The 20,755-nt window shown below is 41.5% G+C and overlaps 1 protein-coding gene across 5 annotated transcripts in view; it reads right to left on the bottom strand.

Moving 5' to 3' along the window:
• LOC111562598 (formin) overlaps positions 1-20,755 on the bottom strand; it is a 56,487-nt gene that overhangs the window by 28,653 nt on the left and 7,079 nt on the right. For 2 of the 5 annotated variants that reach the window (XM_023261235.3, XM_023261244.3), the window contains exons 3-7: positions 17,306-17,466; positions 12,089-12,209; positions 10,229-10,290; positions 7,658-8,352; positions 4,837-4,978 (exon numbers count right to left, since the gene is read on the bottom strand). In XM_023261235.3, the coding sequence (XP_023117003.2) occupies positions 4,837-4,978; positions 7,658-8,352; positions 10,229-10,290; positions 12,089-12,209; positions 17,306-17,466 (1,181 nt within the window). Of the gene's footprint in view, positions 1-4,836; positions 4,979-7,657; positions 8,353-10,228; positions 10,291-12,088; positions 12,210-12,345; positions 14,915-17,305; positions 17,467-20,755 lie in introns of those variants that run through there. The other 3 variants (XM_055006063.1, XM_023261221.3, XM_055006064.1) reach the window with 3 other exon arrangements.

Genomic DNA, 20,755 nt, shown 5'->3' with positions numbered 1-20,755 from the left:
TACTGTCTGGACAGATTCTGCAGAGCAAAACATGTTGAGGCCCTAAAACTCTGACCTGAGCACACCTTTACAAAACTTCTGAGAGTTGCACAATAAACATTTTAACTTCCCATATTGTATCCCATTTCAGCAAATAAATCACAGGTTTACATGTTCCTGGAATGCATCTTTCAAAAAATACTGAGAAGATGGTAAATTTAACCATGACTGTGTGACCCCTGGTTATAGCTCTGTTCTACATGTTCTGCTTCAGTATTTGTAGCTTAAAATACAGCTGAATTGCTGTTCCCATTCCCCATTCAGGAAGAAGACTCTCTCTGCATCTGTGATTATCAGTGTAGAACTAAACGCTTAGAAAACATGGCAGCTGACACAGGCGTGAAGGTGTGCTTTTGACCATGACTTTCTATTGTTTCTAACTTTCTTTCTGAATGATTACTTTTGCTTTTAACTCTTGTGTGTGCTGATTTTATCAGACAACATTTGCAGTTTTATTATCAGTAGTTTAGCGGTTTAGAGCTGCAGCTTGAAAATGACTCTGAAGTGACGGCCAGTTACCATATACTCTTAGTTACGTTTCAGCCACTGTTTCATACTCCTATGCTATTTTGTTGTCTGACAACAAAAAGTGAAAAAAACGTAAATGAGAAAAGCTTTATCGGGAATCTGACTACAATAAAATACAGTCAAAGTGAGCACAGAGAGCTGGAGAGAAACAAACAGATGTAAACGCTAACTGAGTTTAGGTTACAAATTGGTCTTGAAATGTCCACCATTTCTGATTCTTAGTATTATACTTTCCACTGAGCTCTGTAATGTTAGCCACATTAGCTGCACTACATTATAATACTTAGGATTTTCCTATTGTTGTGGAGATACTGCATTCATATATTCACAACTTTTACATTTCTACTTAATTTCTATCAAAAAAAACACAATGAAAACTGAACTTTTGGACCTATAAACAAACAAATAAACAGACAAGATGATTTTTTTCTGAGATAACCTACCCTACCTTACAGAGAAGTGTAAGAGCAGCTCTCACAGCAGCCAATCGAAACTAAAGAATGAACCCTGTACATGTCTCACTGTGTAAACACGGTTTTGTCGTGTAAAACTGGTATAAGATTTAACACTGAAGTGATTAGTTGACTAATCAGTTAGTTAAATTTGCTTAAAGAAAACTAATCACTAACTGTTTGACAGTTGTTTGCAAGAAAATGTGAATATTTCCTTTCTTATTGCTGGCAAACAAAATACCTTTTCTGAACTTTTATGTCACTAGATTAGTACACCAGTAATTAAGCAGTCAGTTAATTGATAATGAAAACAACTGAGTGGCGACTAACCATATAAATGGTGATTGAAAGTTAAGCTAGGATTTTATTGTCAGGGAATATTATTTATATGCACACTGCCGCCACTACAATTTACTGCCTTGACGTTTTGTCTCATAGTTCTCTATGTTTTTATATGAAATTCACCATCCAAATTTACATTGCTGTGTACTGCATGATCTGGTTCCTTGGCCTTTATTAAGCCTAATTAGCCAGCAGCAGGGGTCCATTTCTATTTACAAAGCAATTCTGGATAGACTCCCTTGTTACTTGTGTAATTTTCTATCACTTATCAACAGCTGTTATTTAAATGGCTGCTCTACAGGGTGTCCAGGATTTGCTCTGAACTTCTCCTTTTCAGTGCTCTAGTCCTGAAATAACCCCAAAAACGCCCTACAGTTCAATGATTTTGTCTCCCTGGAAAAGGAGCTCTAATCAGAAAGTATGTAACTGAAGATTGCAATTGCTTTCCTAAGATGGATTTTGTTTTATGTACCTTTAGTCCCTTCTTTGTTTGTACCCTCTGAACCTAAAAACCTGCTAAAAAGTCTAAAGGCATTCTATTTTTAAAGCCTAAATTACATCACTTATGAGATCCAGAAACTGTAAAAACAGAAAGAGTCAACAGATTGTCAGCTTGTCAACTTCAGTCCAATCTGTCACAGGTGTTTTTAGGTTAACATTATAATATTTCATCAAAATCACCTTTGCTCTATATGCATGATTTAAAAATTCTTGTTTAAAAATTCTCCCAAAATAAATAGTTTTAATGAAACACAATGTGTAAAAAAAACCTACAAATTCTATGATCCCTGGTGCAACCATGAAGTCATTAGTGACTCAGCTAATACAACAGTCATGGAGCAAAAATTCCAAGGTTTTTTAGCTCAACTGCTGTGTTTACACAAAGCAGATGGGAGACAAGAATGGAAACGGAGTAAAATTGTAAGTAGTAAAATATCTATAGTATGTAGAGTCACTATTTTTTCCAGTATTGATAATAACTGCAGGTACTTGAGGAACGGGTATAAATAATGATTCAAGTTTTGATCGATTTAGGACAATGCAACTGTAGTACATTGCACAGACATGTTTGGAGTTCTTTCTACTTCTAGCCATAGTTATGCTGTTTCCATAGAGATGTGGGACTTTATTTCACAGTGAAAGATGAGTGCACAGTGAGTAAAAATGTGACGAGCAAAATTCTCCCAGAAACTGCTTGGAGTTTAGAGCATTAATGTGTTTATTTTTTTTCTCCCATATCTGTTGTTATGCTCCATCTTGTAATTTTCTGTAACTTCATAATTGTGTGCCTTCTTGTCAAGTTCTCCCTTGAAAAAGCAATTTTAATCTCAGGAGTAAAACAAATCCCTACATAAAAATAGTAAAATGTCTCATATCTCTCTTTAAAAAAAAAAAAGCTATTTGGTGCAGGTAAAAAAGGCTTCTCACTGGAATATTATAATAAGGATGAGATAGCATTGTAAATACAAACGCAGTCAAAAAATAGCATGGAAAGATGCTGCAGACATAATCAGTGCTTTCTTCTTTTGTGCCACCGAGGTAAGAGAAAGAAAGCAGTTTGACATCCGATCCTAAGAATGCCTAATAAAAATGCTTAAAAGAAAGCAGCTGCTGCTCTTCTAGGAATTCTACATATCATTCGACAACATTTTTTTAAATTGCTAATGCTACATTTCCATTCCACTACATGTCTCAGAGGCCGTATAACTGCCTCTGTCTCAGTACTGCAACCATCTCGGGCTCTAACAGGCCACATTTAACCACCTTGAACCTCCCACAGCACTAATGGTAAACAACATTCATTCTGAAGTTCTTTTGCCCTCCAGGGAAGTCCAACATTTTACTTTCTGCAAATTGGTTGTCGAGTGGCCTCCCCTTTTTCTACCATTTAATTTATCTTTATTCACTTTCTTCCCCATAAAGTCCCCCGTCTTTGATCCATTTGCCCTCTACTAGTAGCAGCTAGTCTTCAATCCCACTCTTATTCCTTCTTCCTCTCCCAAAAAACATTGTTTTTTTTGTTTCTTGCCTTCTCTTCCTTTCTTTCCCACCCGTCAACCAGCTGAACTTCTTGGAAGCGATCGTCAGCTGGTGATTCAGATGATTACTCTCTGAAATGATTTCTCTCCCTTTCACTGAGTATAAACTTTCAGGAATAAAAAATGATTACGTAAACAAGTTCCTATTATTTTGACGACCTCTCCAGTGAGTTGGACTTCCAAGCAGGCTGAAAACAGCCATGCCTTGACGTATGCAATCTTCCTCTTCAATCCTGGAGCTGGGATCTGAGCGTTCTCCCATGGCTCTCAACGCAGGCCTTCATGCTAAATATAAAACTACGACATAATCACAGTAGTGGGAACAAAATGTCTAAACATAGATAACAAAATTAGCCAGTGTGCCATGAAGCTCCTTCTCTCAAATACTGCACCAAATGCAATGTTGGACATGGAATTTTGTGACTGATATGAAAACAGTGTTTCCATAAGTGGGGTCAAAACCTCCTCTGGGCTGATGTAAGCCCAGACAGGAGACAGTTGGCAAGATTTGTGTCTGGATGTGGCTGTCTAAGTTAGATCAAATGTTGGACAGTTTGAGTGACCAGACTGAATGGAGAGATCGAGGGATGGAGATCAGGCACAGAAAAACACACACACACACACACACACACACACACACACGAATACACACTGTGGCCCTCTGCAGCAGAGTGGAGTCTTCACAGATTGATCAGAACGGGGGATGTGTATGGATTTAGTGGGGAAAGTCTGGGGCAGTGGCCGATTTTTAACTGCTTGGACGCCACAGCGAGGACCACAAGGCAGCCAGGATGCTGACACAGCGTTGGCTGTAGGAGAAGTGCAGAGTTGCAGCATTTGACCGGACATCAGCAAGGGGAGGGAATGGTAGATCAATCTGGCAGAAAGCAGATCTTGGTAGAATTTTTTCGACTTAACCTTGAAAATAAAAAGCATAGTTCTAAATCCCTACCCATACTTCAATTCTGCACAGCTACTGGAGGGTATCTTGCCCAGAGGGAATAATAATTAAAAAAAAAAATTTAAAACACACACGCGCACACGCACACGGACGCGCGCGCACACACACACACACACACACACACACACACACACACACACACACACACACACACACACACACACACACACACACACACACACACACATATATAAGGGAGTGAACTTGATAGCCTGTTTTGGCCCAGACCACGACCTGGCAACTGCAGGCAGCAATCTGGAGGAGGACTGGATGAAACTCACAGTCCATTTCTTAACGGTTCACCTTTTCCTTACTGGAATTTATGACTTAAGATGACGGCAGACAAGAAGCCTCTTTTAAACAAAGCGAGATAAGAAAGTGTGCCATCAGGTGGCAAAAGGTAGCAGTTGTGAGAAGAATTAAGGGGTGAAAACAGCAACAGAGACTGCAACATTTCTAAGATATGTGACTGTACCTTCTTAGGCTTGGTTTTCTTCTCATAGGTGTCCGACAGGGGCTTCTTCTTCGGCTGTAACGTGGCTTTAGAGAAAAGATCCTCAAACTCATTGGCATTCACAATGTTTGGCTCCTTCAGAGAACCCCATAGTGTGTTGTTGCTAAAAACAAAAAGAACATGTGCTTTATTATACTTTAATGCAGATTGTTGCATCAAAACTGAGGTTATTGGGTGCAAAACATTTGATCCCACTGCTAGTAATTTTAAAGAGCAGATGAGTAACATTGAGGCTAAACAAATTGAAGGTTCTATTTGTGGAAGCTCATTTGATGTTAATTCGACCTGTTTTCCATTTTCCATTTTGCTGTTAGACAAAAACTTGGCGGTATGGCTGCAATCTTGACTTTAAAAAAAACAAAAAAAAAAACACTGTTTATGAGCTAGGTGATAAAAAAAAACAAAAGTTTAGGACAAGCTTGTTTCTATAATAAAGGACCATTTCCAGAAAGGACAAAAATAAGGGAGGCTGTGTTTCAGAAGTTGCTGAGTAACACGGAAAAAACAAACAGAGGCTGAGGCAGGAACAAGAGGCGTTTAAAGTCAAGAGGAAGTTCGGCGCTTTGCTGTTTCAAACACATCTACTTTTCACTTTAAACTCAACCCATCGGTTTGTGTTTGCGCTGCCCAAGTCTGTTAATCAAACAGACATTAACAGCACCATCGTGCGGCTTAACACCAAATAAACTATTGTAAACAAAGGCTTTAGAATGATGATGCTCATGATTTCAAATTATCTTTTCACACATCACAGTCCCTCGGGTCATTCCTCACAAGTCAAGGCCCATTTACAAGGGGAAAGAGAACCAGGACACAAAACACTAACGCAAGTGCTGGGAGGCTTATTATGGTTTAAATACCAGAACAATCAACTGCAGTGCCACAGTCAGTCAATGAGGGTCAAATAAGTCCAGTTGATTCTGCGTGCCGGTAGTGGTGAAAGTTCTTATCTGGGTCAGCCATGAGGTTTTTTGTTGAAGACATAATGATACTGTCTAAAAAAAAAAAGTAATAAGAAGAAAAATCCTTTGATTTTGCGTTTTCTCAAGTCCAATGAACATCCTACGACTCTGAACCCGGCAGTGCAGGAAACCATCTTGGAAAAGAAAATTACATCCAAACCTCTTAAAAAATTTCCATGCAAGACAACTGTCTAACTGACCAGATTATGACTATAATTGAATTCAAATCCACACTTAAACCCCCCTTTTTTATGCAGCTTCCTGAGAAAGCCTGCCCTGCACGGTTCCAGCTGTGCTTTGTGTTTCAGCTTACGTTCAGGCACTGGGCATCGTTTCAAACCTTATAACTCGAGACTCTCACACCATTAACAGAGATCACACAGCTGATCCAGCTATAGTTAAACATCTGACCCATTTAATGCTCCTTTACAGTTAAATTTATAGCTGACATGAAACTGCTGTAGTCAGTCGGTCCTCCAGCATTGGCCAGGCCCATTGAAGGAGCATGAACCACAACTCAGCTTCCCCCACTAATCCAGCCATGGAAATACAAGGCCATAAAGCTGGAGAGCTGGCACTTGGAGGTAACAGCTACAGCCACTGTAAATGGTCTGGATAATCCACTTAGTATTACAGTGTATCTCAATACTTCCTTGCCTTTAGACAACAGTGTGTGGTGCAGTGACCATGTCTCAAAATTCGTTCTGGATAGGAGAGTTCAGGCCTAAACTAAGACCCTATTAGCCCAGGACCAATGAGGCCTACAGTTTCAACTACTCTGGGATAACAGTGCCACTCTTTCAACTCAGATTACTGGGTAAATGTACGCAGGCACTTATGCAACAGGCCCTAGAACAACAGGTTTAGATTGCTGACAGAGGTGAGACCAAAAGCAATAAAACAGCAATCGTCAAATCAAATGAAAACAAAACACATGCCATGTGCACTGCCACAGTTACCTCAGACTTTCGAGTATATATATCCTGAACATATTCTAGCCGAACCTGGAATTTTCGGAGATTTATGACCATAAATTATATCTTACAGGCCAGTTCTGGTTTATTACAACTTGGTTTTTAATTTCTGGAGTTTTGGCCACTGCTTCTATGCCTCAGAGCGAGGGAGAGCATGAAGGGAATTAATTTAAATTGGAAAGAAACTGTAACTTCAACTCTATTGCTTAGATTTTGGCAGAAGGGTCACTGCGGCCTCACAAAACACATTTCAGGCTGTAACTAAATGTACTAATTCTGACAAATTTTCACACACATGTATAATAGGATAAAAATATGACATTTTAAATCCAAAAGGTTAAAGGTCATGTCCTGGCAGACATGGATTTAAACTGAAACTTGTCAGGTGACACAGACAGGTATTTAGAGGGCCTAACTGTACTTATCAGTTATTTTAACATGTCCTCACCAAAATAATTTCTGAGATCCGGGTGCACAGAAACCACTGGCTTAACAAAGCCTGACAGGACAAAAAAACTAAAGCGGTCACATGATCAGACAGGCCACAGGTTTTTCCTAATTATCTAAATTAAATAATTTGGAAGTGAAATTCAAAGTGAGGGTGAAAAAATGTCCCACAGTCCCTGTATAATTAGAACAAGCCGGGCAGGTCAAAGCTGGACTGTGAAGATGCAAGTTCAGCAGTGTCTTCACCTTTGGGGGTTTGTTTAAAACCTGTATGATATTCATACTGCTTATGTTTCTTGTAAAGTAATTTTTTTTTGTTAAATCTCTGCAATGCTATGAAAATAGGACTTAAATTGAAATCAAAGGGAAGAAGTGAATTTTACAAAGTGCTATACGTACTTATTGTCCTGTATCTGTATCCTGTTCCAGTACAGAGGCTTCATGGGACAGGCGGGCTCGACGGCAGGTTTCCGCGGGGCCTTCTCCACCTTCGGACCGAGGCTAAACCCACCCATCGGGGGAGGAGGTGGGGGTCCGCAGCCTGGAGGAGGGGGAGGAGGAGGTGGACCACCTCCAGGTAGGCCAGGAGGAGGAGGTGGAGGCGGTGGGGGAGGTGGGCCACATCCAGGCAGGGGAGGAGGAGGAGGGGGTGGCGGCGGCGCTCCTGCGCTGCCTGGCAAAGGTGGAGGAGGGGGTGGTGGTCCTGAGAGACCTGGTGGGGGAGGAGGAGGAGGGGGAGGAGGAGGAGGAGGTGGAGGGGCTCCAGAAGGTCCTGGTGTCGACTGAGCTTTTAAATTCAGTCCTATAGAGTCTAAGTTGAGTTTTTTAGGCAGGTTCTGGGTGGGGCTTTGAGCGCCTCCATCACCCTCAGGGCTCTTGATAAAGGTCTCCCTGTCCGTCTGGATCCCCACAGTCCTGCAGGTCTTCAGTGTCAGGTCATCGGCGGTGGACACGGCAACGTCGCGGAGCTCACCTCGCTCCTGGCCTGTATTGTATGACCGGTCTCTCTGCATCTTTGCAATGACTCCCTCCAGGTGTGATGTGGAGACGGCATGTTCACCTCGCAGTTGGAAGATCTGAAGCTCGAAGTCAGACTGTAAAGAGAGGATGTCAGATATAAAACAAATCCAGAGCACCAGGAACTTCAGTCAGTAGACAGGTAGCTAGGCAGGGCTTTTCCTAGAATGGACGCAGACTGCAGTGTATGACTATTCTTCAGAGGATTACATGAACGTGCTTCTTTGTTTAAAAAAAAAAAAACAACAACAATTACACTATTATATTAATTAGTTTCAACCTTACTCCCATTAAAAGTTGATCTAATCTGAGGTTAATATGCGACTTTTTCAGTGAAAATCCAGTCACTCCATTTTTCATTTGACATGTCAAACAATGAAAAACAACAGAACCAAAGCGAAGTATTGATTTGAGCCAGAAAAGGAAATAGTTTTGCAATAAATCCTACACATGTTCCTTATTAACTCATGTCAGTTTAGAAATAGAATTAGGCACGTTCCCACCCTTTGTTGTGGCCTCACTGTGGTACATGTTACTCTGTGTCAGCATCAGTCCTTTAAAGGTTGACATCAAATTAAAGGCTTTCAGCTGACGGGCTGAGAATCCAGTTCTGAGGTCAGACTTTTCAAGGCAGCAATCCATAGAGCAATTTATCAGTGGTACAAATTATATAAGGTGGCCAGAACTACATTCTTTTTCAGTCTTTTTGGGTTTCCAAATACAAGTTTGGTTCTTGTTTAAGTTGGCAGACAAAAAACACCTGTGGAACACTGCAGCTAACCTTTGCTTTTGATAAATGAAAAACTGACACTTATAAGAAGGATTTGGAAAGAGGCATCGTGTTGGAGGCAAAAGAGATGCCAATCACAGATCTGTCCGTGTGTGTGTGTGTGTGTGTGTGTGTGTGTGTGTGTGTGTGTGTGTGTGTGTGTGTGTGTGTGTGTGTGTGTGTGTGTGTGTGTGTGTGTAGTAGAGACTGAAGATTCAAGTTTGAATGAAACATTAAACTCCATTTGGTTACCCATTATTAAACATCAAAGAGAGCGTTATAAAGAATTGGGAACATACTTTTTTTAGTAAAAATGCTAATCTTGGTGTCAGAATTTTGCCTTATACAAACTCCAACACAAACCTTTGCTGAACTTACTCTCATTTTTGACTAAAGGAAAACTTTTCAACATTTTTCCTTCAGTGATAATAGGCTATCGCTCATGGCATCTAACCAATCAGACAGAGCTGTGGGCGGGACATTGCTCCAGTGGTGACTACTGATGAAGAAAAGTAGTGGCATCAGAATCAGAGGAATGTATTTTTAAATAGTCGGTCAACTCCTAATTTTGATCAATATATAATTAAATAATGAATTTCAATTTCACTTTTGGTACCAAAATGATTGTCACAGTTAGAATCACAGATTACAACATTATGCAATTAAAACAAGCTGTTTTTTTTCATGAATTGTTTACTTATTAAGTGCTTGCAGTTAGGCTTAATGCAGTTATTTCCATTTCATAATAATGTATTTGGTTCCATTTAGTGCCTCCACACAGCTCTGTAAGAGTTCAATTAAATTAATGTAAAATATATTTCTTAATTTAACAGATCCTATCTGGCAACTTCAAAACCTGTGACATTCATAAAGATGCAGTGTTGTAGATAAGAACTCAGAGTTTCCTGCTGCATCTGAACATTTCATGTTTACTTGGTGCCATCTTGTGGTCACAAGTGTGAACTGACAGGACAGACTATGTTCTCAAAGAGCCCATTAATGGAACTGAATTTGCTGTTCATTTATGTCTCACACATAAGATTGATTGTACAAATACACAGCTAAACTCTGTCTTGCATTTATCATATGAATTTAATTTAACTGCTCCTGTAACTCTGGTCGAAATATCTCTGATGCATTAAAGGTTTCCGGTCGGTGTCTACAACAATCATATGACAACTTACATGCATCCTCTCCAGATCTTCCTTGCACTCTCTCTTCAGCTGCAAGAGGGCAGCCTGGTGCTCTGTAAACAACCAGAACAAGGACACTTGTATCACAACACAAACTCACACTACTAGCAATTTTTAATGACCAAATACACACTACAGTACATATTCAAATCAATAGTCACTGCTCATTTTTGCCTTTTTCCTTTTTGTTTGTTTACAGGTTGAAAAAAGGGTGTGAAAAAGCTGTGTTTTTCCAAACTCCAAGATGACATTTTAAACCACTATCAAGCAAAATCTGCACCCCAAGCCACCCAAACAGGTTGTAGTGACGTCTTTTGTGGTAAAGTTCGACAGAAGGGTTGGTCCACTCTCACTATAAAGGGAAATACAACCCAACCAACCAGTTTTAAAATACACTGCTGTGTAAATGAAGGCCAGAGAAAAAACATGTCAGGTTGAAACAAACAAAAAAAATTATTTGTTGGTTCATATAGTGTAGTATAAACCCACAACATAATATGCCTAATGCCAATAATGTTACAGTAATATTTAGGAACATGTACAACTTCAGAGTACAATAGAAACACAATAGAGTAACTTTACCAACTCATAGAATAGTGTAATCCCAACGATATGGAAGCTAGTTTGCTGATCAACTACTGCAAACTACAACATCATGGTGTCCATAAACAATCCTCTTTTTCTTTCAATGTATTTGACAGAAAACTTTTTTGTCTCTCATTTCTACATGTTATTGGTTTTTTTCTATTAACAGTTCAGTTACAGTTAAGGTCTGATCACATGAAGAAAATGGTCCTTTACGTAACTGACGACTTTACGTATGTAACTGACGCACAGACAACAAACAACCTGTTGTACCGAGTTAAATTATACTTTAGTAACGATTAATCTGAGCCAATGACGCCCATCAGGCTGATTATAAAAATCAGTACAAACAGGCTATTTTTAATAGGAACACTGCATGGAATCTGTGCGATTCTATGAGCGCTATCATTTTGCGTCATAAATGGGTGAATGACCTCACAAATATTTCCGAGATATGTATGTGATAAGCATGCGCACATGTCTTGATTTATCTATATTGCTCACAGTCCGGACTTTTGCTCTGCCTCTCAAACTGCACACAGTACTCTCTTTGACAGGAGCACAGCTGGAACATGGAGCACAGATTACTGGAATAATCCACATTAGTTAGTCTTAATCTTTTCTGTGGGATGAAGCGACACCACAGGGAACACGTAGCAGCTGTTGCACTGCTGCTGTATGCTTGGATTCACCATTTCTAGAAACTGAAAGCCAAGTGTTTTACTTTGTAATTTAATCAGCGCTGTTTGCTTTTAACCTATTTGTGTGCCGTTATACCTTTAGAGTACAAGATGGGCCAAACGTGGCGTTCTGCCTGGAGTATGCTAGATTCTATTAAATGTTTTCCTTTTTTTACCTCAGGAACACCCACACATGCTATCCTGTGGTGTCGCAAAACAGCAGCCACAAAAACAGCATCATTAAGGTGCAGACACAGCCACAGTGTGTTCTTAAACTGATTTAAAGGATGTCTTACACCCTGCTGCTGATACTTAGCTAGCTCTACATGATTTGTCTCAGGTATTTAAAGGGAAGTGTGATCACTTAAGGGTTAGATAATGGTGCCCCACCGACCCCACGTTTTGATGTTGGGAATCACATCGACCATTTCCCCATACTGGAGATTGTATCTCTACTGGCTCCTGTCCATGAGGCCAATTGGACAGAGGTGTGTCAGATTAACTGGTCTGATCCTCTGTCAGCATTCCTGGTCTTACATGCAAATACAATCAACAGCGTCTAAACATACGTGCCCGACATTCTTACCTGCTTCTGTGTACTTGAGCCCCACCTTCTCTTCCTCATCCTTAGGCTTGGGTGGAGGCCACACCGCCTGCAAACGCCCTGGAGTCCGGTCCTCACTGTCTGTAGGGGATGTGACCTCCGTCTGTGGGGAGAAAACACATGCAAAATCATAAGTTCATTTTAAACTTCTGTGGTAAATAACAAGCATTTGTGTAACTTAAATTCTACTAAAATATCTGGTGTAGTGATGTATATGTTTTATTGTTGTGTTTACATACGCTGACCTCTGTAGGCGTTTTGAGCTCCTTGCTAGGAGATTTAGAGCTTCTCTCAAAAATTGATCTCAGACTTTCCTTGTCATTCTTGATTTTCTTTTTCACTGCATCCAGATCCAAATCTTCCGTCTTGTCTGTTTTGACAGTCTTGGGGCCGAAAATGCTCCTGAATGTTTCATAGGCCATGTCTGAGGTTTTCTTCCTTTCAGGTGTGGATGTAGGATTTTTTGAGCCTGGAGTTTTATCAAATGCAGCCTCTTCTTTATTCTCAGACTCGTTTTTGCTGCATACAGGATCGGCCTCCTGCCCGTCTTCAGAATTTTTAGCGCCATCATTGTCCAGGTTGAGCAGCTGGCTGAGCTGTCCCATTACATTGCCTTTAGTTTCCGAGACTGATTTAGGTTCCGCGTGTTTTTTGACTGGAGAGGGTGGCTTCTGCTCAGTAAAGATCTTGGTTTTATTTACAGTCTTCTTGAGACTGAGCAGGGCCAGATCAGCATCTTTCTCCCTCTGCTTGATTTCTGACACCACCTCCCTGTCATCCCCCACTGCTCCTTTCTTCAGCACCCGCAAACCACTGAAGAGAGCTGGCATCTGGAAGGAAGGGAGCGAAGACAACGCTGGACCCTTGGTTGGGCTTGAAGAGGAGGAGGTAGAGGAGGTGGCAACAGACGAAGCTGGTGATGGTGTAGCTTTTTCTGGTGTGTTTTGTGCAGCGGCACTGGAACACATTCTGTCACCTGTGGACTCTTCAGGTGCAGATGAAGGTAACGTGGATTTGTCGGATCCTGAAACCGTCTCACCAGCAGTGTCTGATTGCCTCTCCAGACTGGAGGATGATTCAACTGACATTTCAGGAGTGTTAGAGCTGGAGGGAACAGAAGAGAACTTCTGGCTGGTCTGAGCATCCTGAGATTCCTCCTTAGCTTCAGCATTTTGCTCACATGTCTCCTCCTTTGGTGTACTGTCCGTCTGCTTTAATAGCGAGGACAGATCAGCATTATCGCCTGCACCCTCTAAAGCCAGATGCCCAGAGATGATTGAGGGAACAGGCTGAGAACAATCGATGCCAGCATACTCATCGTTCTCATCCGTTCTCACATCACACATAGCCTTCTTTCCAGCAGCCAGTGTTTCTGCGACTACAGATTCTGTGTTAGTGCTCTCTTTGGGACTGCAGCCTTCTCCCTGTTTGGAAACTGAAGAGACCAGAACTTTCCCAGCACTAGTTCTGCTGCCAAGCTTATCAGAAAATAAAATAGCTTCTAAGTGGGATCTCTCTCGAAGATTATGTGTTCTAAACACAGGCACTTTGTACTCTGCTTCACTGGAAACTTTCCGTTCATCTCCATCCCCATGGTTCATTGTATTATCATCCTCCCCAGGTAGAGCAAGCTTCTTAGTCCTAGCAAGCTTCTCTGACAGACTAGTGCACTTGTGGGCCACCTTCTCATCCTCATTTTCATCCTCATTGTCGCTATAGGTTTCCACTCTCGTGACCTGGACCAGATCGGGGTCAACTGAGGCTCCAGCTGCTACTTTAACTTGCTCACCAGCATCCTGATCTGATGATTTAACCTTCTGCTCTGTATCACAGGAAGCAGTCACATCATCCTGAAGCATATCCTCCCCCCCTTGGAGCTTGTTCTCTTCATTAGTAGCTTGACTACCTTCATCTTCAGGAGTGTCTCCATCTGACAGCTCCCTGAAGGACGTCAGAACGGCTGATTGTGTGTCTGAAGAGGCAGAGCGTCCCCCTGTGAACAAACTGCTAAAGACATACCGAAGAGAACTAGGGGGCTGCTTCCCAAGTTCACTGGAGTTTTCACTTGCACTGTCCATTTTTGTTTAAAGTGTCACTCTGACTGAGAACAAGCAAAGCTCCGGCAAAGTGTCCATTGAAAATGTCACAAAAGGTTCATCTGCCCACCTCCAGTTATCCAAGCTGCTCCTATTCCACCTCTCTGCTGGGAACAAAAGGCTATTGTATGGACAAATCTCTCCAGTCCCTCTTACCTTCTCCTGGAAGGAGCCAAATATAACAAAACTATTCTGTAATCCTGTTCAGTCACGCACAGTTTGCATGTAGTGAACTTCTAAGCGATTACAAAAAGACCACTACTGATTGTATGTTATCAGTGGTGGAGTTCAGTCTCCTCTCTGTGAGCAAGATTCCCATGACACTGTAAGCGAAGTCAAGCTGTTCAGTGGCTGGAAGCATGTCCTGCTGTAATCTCCCTGGGATAGCAGGGGAACAGAGTTCACCTGCTTTTCACAAAAGCATTTCCACTGCTCTGTCAAGTTGAGCGATCTTATCCATAAAGTTGGAGGTTATAGTTTGTCTGGAATCCACGACCAAATGGTGTTTCTGGTCTGTCTTCTTTAGCGAGTTTATGTCTCAGTTTACAGGAGAACCCCGTGTGCTGCAGCGTTAGAAAAAACCCCTCAGGTTGAAACAGAATAGTTTCACTGGTCTACCCAGTGGTGAGGACGCCTCCTCTCAGGTCCCTCCCTTCCTGGGAGGAGACCTGCAGAGCCAAGCACCACAGGTGTCTGATTACCTTTGCTCACTTCCGTAAAACGGCCATAGAGGTAGAAGAGCAAATAGAGAGAGGGAGTTAGTTTGAGGTGAGGTAGAGAGCTGAGGCGGTACAGTAAAGCAGCATTACACCATTAAGCAGTGAGTTACTGCAACACAGGGCTTAAGACATGGTGATTAGCCAGGGTGGCCACAGCCAGCTCTAGCTGCTAACAGGCCAACATGTGATTAGCAGCTTGTGAACACTCACATTGAACAGGACTGAATACAGCTGGACGGAAAAAAAAAAAGACATTTTGATTCACTTACCTTAATGATGAACATTAACCAACTTTACATACTGAGCACTGATAAATTACATCAGAAAAAGAGGCTAAAAAATTACAAGCTAATGCTAGATAAAGTTAGATGCTGACAAGAAGCTCACTATGATGGAAGGTAAACATTAGTTATGAGACAATAAAACAGCAGACAGAACCAACTTCTGTCAGGTATTAACTATCTTTTTTTATACCCTATCCTTAATTTGTCCTGCTCTATATTCTTTGATAGTCTCTTGATAAATGTCAGTGAAGAGTTAGTGAGGAAAACACTCAGAATGTGGTTGCTCCTAGCAACCAAAGGTCACCCTTCTTGAATGCATTCCTTCAGACTGCCTGATTGAGCACGGTGTGAGCTAGACCTGCTAAAGGGCACGCTTGGCTTTAAATCATGCTTTCTAAATGTTTTTCATCCATTTTTATGCACAAAATTGAATGAAACAATAAAAAAGGGTCAATGAAACACTGAAAGTGGAAGAGCTAATCATTCCATCGAAAAGACGGTTCAATAATGGAAATGTTATAAGTAGAGATTAAATGATTAATCAGTTAGTTATCAGCTATTTTGATAATTGATAAATGCCTTTTTTAAAATAAATGTCTGAATTTTCTGATTCCAGCTTCTTGAATTTGAGTATTTTCTGTTTTTTTTTTTTCTTTGTATGACAGCAAACTTAAATATCTTTGGGCTGTGGACAAAACAAGACATTTGAGGATGTCATCTTGGGCTTTGGGAAACACTGATCAAGATCAAGATCAAGATCAAGGTACTTTATTAATCCTGAGGGAAATTGCAGCAGTCTGTTGCTCATATCCACACAGACTGGTGACACACTGATCAACATTTTCCAACACTTTCTCACACCGCTTAGATCAAACAACTAATTAATCATTCATAAAAAGTAACTAATCACTAATCAATCAAAACAATCCTGCTGTAGTTGTAAACCTGTGTACCAAATGAGTAATTCTCTGTCACTGTTAGAATTTAATATTGGAAATGTCGGTATAAAAATACCACTTATAATGGCATTTGCTAATGCAACATTAAAGGGGGCTTCTGTGGCGAAGGAGTTAAGTTATGTAAAAGCAGCACAATTTTACACACATATATGACACATCAGTTCAATAGTGGCATTGTTCACTTACAAGTTAGAGATGATGTTAACACTATAGATCTAAAAAGATCACCGGTCCAGCTCATATACTTGTGTGGTGTCATCACCTCCCTCCCTTTGTGTATTAGACCTTTACGAAGCAAAGAGATTACATCACGCACAACTGAGGTGTGTTTTTCTAATAACATGAAAATAGAAGAAGATGATGATGATGATGACAATGAAGCCATGCCACAGTCAAGTATGTAAGATCACTTTCATAACAATACAGAGTGCCTAATTCTGTGAAGTATGCCTTTTGTTCTGGTAACTTAACTGATTATGTGCATAGTTTTGGCACTTATAGTGTCTTAGGAAAACAATGAATAGCTTGTGCTGATACACTACCCGCTTAAAACCTCACCCAGATAATCGGCCTCATCTGCCACAGGAATGAATGCTTGTCAGACTGCATGACTGAGTCTAGACAGCCAAGATGCAAATAGTTTTTCTTGTCATTTTCAAATCTTACAGAAGCACAGTGTGATCGCTCTTTAACTTTACTTCTTTTTGTTAAAGCCTAAAACACCAGGGAACAGTGCATCGTTTCCTGCTGACTTTCTGTAGAAAACACATATTAAAGTAGCGTTATGTAAGTTATGCGCTCTATGAAAAATCTTGTGTTGCAATTTGTGTAGCAATTAGGAAATGACAGTAATTACTCCAAAAAAAAACATGCCAAATAAGGTTTTGGGAGTAATTCAGACATTTTTTGTTTTTGCTTGTTCTGAATGAGAGAAGCTTGAGTGGAATGATCTCAGTCAGTTCTGGCTTAGGACCTGAGTCTAAAGATTAAAATCCATGACCTGTTAATCCATTTCTAAGAATTCATGATCAGGTGATTGAATGGGTCCCACGAGGGGGGAAAGAACCTCATGGTACACTGCACTGTGTGTGAAAACATGCACTACGGCTAACGTTGAGCGTTAAATGTGTGAGCGCCTCACCGTGCACTCCAGCTTGGGGTAGTAGGGTGTGTCCCCGATGATGTCATCCTCGGGCGGCGTGATGCGCAGGAAGTCCAGGTGATCGGGGCGGGGGACACGTGACAGGGGCTCCTGAGGGTCATCCAGCATCCAAATATCATCCTGACGCAACAGGGAATCGTCTACACAAACAAACACGAGGCCACAGGGTGATCAACGCTTCGTGTTCAGTTAATCGCAGCATGAAGTAATTACAAAAACACCAGACATAACAGCATAACAGGTGTGATGGTGTGTGGCATTGCTAAATGAGCAGCGCTGACTGAGGGAGGTTGTTTTTCTGTGTCACCTGCATGAGTAACAACAGTGGAACGAGGTAGAAAGCATGCTTCAGCATCACTTAGCGTCAAACAGGCAGCATGAGAGACCCCTGGTTAGCTGCAGGCCCGAGGGCTCACAGCTATTTTTATCTGCACGTAGCCGGTCCTGGTCCCATCGCTAACACCACCAGAAAGCCACATTGATTCAATAAGGCAAAATGAATGCAGGACACCAGTTTTAAAAACAAGCACTACTCTCTACTGATATCAGCTTTGCTCAGCGCTACCACTGCACTGTGTTTGATTAGTCAGTGTGTTTGATCACCCAGAGGCCACGATGGAGTGAAAATACACACTGGGAGAGGCTGCCCCCTCCGGACCATGCAGCACAATGAATGAACTGTAACCATGAAGACTGCTTGGAAAACAAAGCTAACGCTACACTTTAAAATTTCAACAGGAACTTGGCCCGTCTGTGCTATTTTTGCCGCAGTGAGCTTGAATTCATTCTGTGCATTTCAAAGCAACTGGCCTTTAATATTTACTGCTTGGAGACACACTGCAGACACGGCTCCAACCTGCAGAATTTAATGCTCTGAATAAAACACGTGGTATTAACGTCAGGAACCATGACAAATGCGATTTCACATTTTCCACAAATGGACACAACCGTGACATGTCAATGCTTAGACGCACGCATTTTATATCTCAAGAGAATCTGTCATGCAAGCAAAAGGGTGGGAAAATTCATACAGATATGAGGCAGAGACAGTGAGAGAATGAGAATAAAAGGATGGAGAAAAGAACACACTGAGGGGGAGGGTGCATATCTTGGTGACCTCAATTTCCTCAAGCTGTAAGACAACACCTTGACCTGTCTGGAAATACAGATCAGTTCCTGTTCGATAAGATGCTAAAATATCCCATCACATCAGTATGTAATGAGTATCGTTGAAGGACACACAGTATTACTGGACCTCTGCACAGCAGTCCCTTTTGAGGACTTAGAAGAAGTCCCCTTGAATAGATTCCCCCTGAATCTCTGCCAAATTCTTTAAATTCAGTTATGAGAGCCCACACACACAAACCTAAATGGTGGTCCTCACTGAAAAATGGAAGCATTGAAATTCAGCTTCAGTATTCGACCACATTCAGTCATTATGAGACAGCAGCGATGCCGGCAGTCCCTCCGCTTATCTGGGACTCTGATGTGGAAAAAAGTAGGATTAGATTAATAACTTTTCATTATGATAATGCTGCACTGCATGGTCCCGCAGTGGGAACTGCTGACTGTAGGCTGGGCTGCTTCCAAATGCAGACTTAAGCCCAGTCCAGGCCAAAGAAAGGAACCACTGATCAGAAACAGCTCTCTCCACAATTCCTGCTTCTAGCTCAAGGATTATGCACAGAGCACTATCCACCTGCTATGAGCACCTTGTCATATAGCTTCATTGTGTTCCTTTGTGCCTTCAAAATTCCTTATTTACAGATGAAAAATCTTGGATGTTTGATAGTGCATGTGAGCACATGCTTCCCCTGGTTGGCTACCAATCAGTTTTTTAAATTAATTATTAAAAAGAGGTCTACACTGCCACCATCTGGACAGGGGGAGGCACAAACGTGGCTGTGGTCTAAACACAATGCAGTAAGGTTCTAATGTCACTGCTAGAAATAAGGCATAGTAAAGGAGCGTACAATGCTGCCATTAATATCTGTAAATAGATGAAGAAGAAACTCTTAGATGCATTAGGTAATGAGGGCAGTGCATTTCATTATTATTGTCAGTAGATTTATTACACTCTAAGATGAACACACACAGACATAAACACACAGTGAGCTTAAGTTTATTTGCCCTGGGGAGAACTGACCGCTTATTTCTGTTTAATCTTCCTCCCTTCCGCTGTAAAAGCCAAAACTGAATGTCCATAACTGAGAGAACATAGGGTGCTGTGATTTTGTTTGCCTACTGCCTGGCACAGTTAAAGTAATGCACTGCTAACTGGATCATCCCAAGACGAGGCAACATCAGTCCACACACACAGCACACTACCCTTAAGTACACTCCTGTCTTTCAGAAATCCACAGTAAACACAGGTGTTTCCAAAGAGCAAACCTGCAGGTGCTGACTGACAGTGCAGTAATCTGACAAAGAAAATCAAAGTGCGAGTGAGCAGCTGCTAGGCAGACGGGATGGGAGCTTCTGTGGTAACGTAAGTATTTTCAGTCTTAACAATAAACCTGTCTGTGTTTGGTGAGTCTCAGAGGCCACCTAACGTCTGAACCTGACAGATGTGTGTCAGCGATGATGGATTAATCTGCCACTCACTCCAGCAGCGGTCAGAAAAAGCTTTGTGGAGGGCAATATCCAGCACACTGAAACAGATATGAAACCGCTAAAAGCAAAATTTTAAAATCTTCATAGGCTATTAAAGGCCCTGTCTGTGTTGGTTAGTTTGCAAGGAGCAATTAGTGATTCTGTGGGCGAGGCAAGGCACAAATATGATTCATTAATTATATATCTGTATAAATACAGAGCTTTCACAAATCCACACTGCTCCGTCTCCTCCCACAGCACACATTCATGCTCTTATTAAAAACACTCAAAGCCTTACTCAGTGTGCCCCATTTCATCCAGCAAAATCTATAACCTCATCATTCAAAGTAAAAGAACTGGGCCATGTGGCATGCTGAGTACTTCTGGCAACCTCCATCCCTCTCCATCACTTGTAGCCAAGAAGGAGAGTCATAGATGTTTGTATAAATCCTGAAAAATGCAGGACTTATAAATCACCCAGCTTCTGTTCTGCCTGTCATGGCCATTTTTTTCCTACACAGGCTTGCTGGCTGTGCGTGGCTGTTGGGTTGGCCGTCAGTGCTAAGGTCCATGTAATGGGAGTTTCAAGTGGAAATTTAGGGAAGACTGCTGTGGAGCCCCATCTGAGAACCGAAACAGAGATGTAGCATGACATGATGCTCACAGAGATGTCATTATGTTTGCAGTTTTGGGGGCTAATGGGATATACAGAGCTGGGGTAAAGGGTGGAGTGCTTTAATTGGCCACCAACTGGGTGACAGGGAATTTGGTCAACTTCCATTGAAGAGCAAACTTTTCAAATAGTGGCACATTTAAAGGTTGTTATGCTGAAAGCCT

Source organism: Amphiprion ocellaris, chromosome 20 (genome assembly GCF_022539595.1).
Source record: "Amphiprion ocellaris isolate individual 3 ecotype Okinawa chromosome 20, ASM2253959v1, whole genome shotgun sequence".
NCBI classification, from domain to species: domain Eukaryota; kingdom Metazoa; phylum Chordata; class Actinopteri; family Pomacentridae; genus Amphiprion; species Amphiprion ocellaris.
The sequence above is the reverse complement of the archived record's forward strand: the minus strand, read 5'-3'. Positions and strand labels throughout refer to the sequence as shown.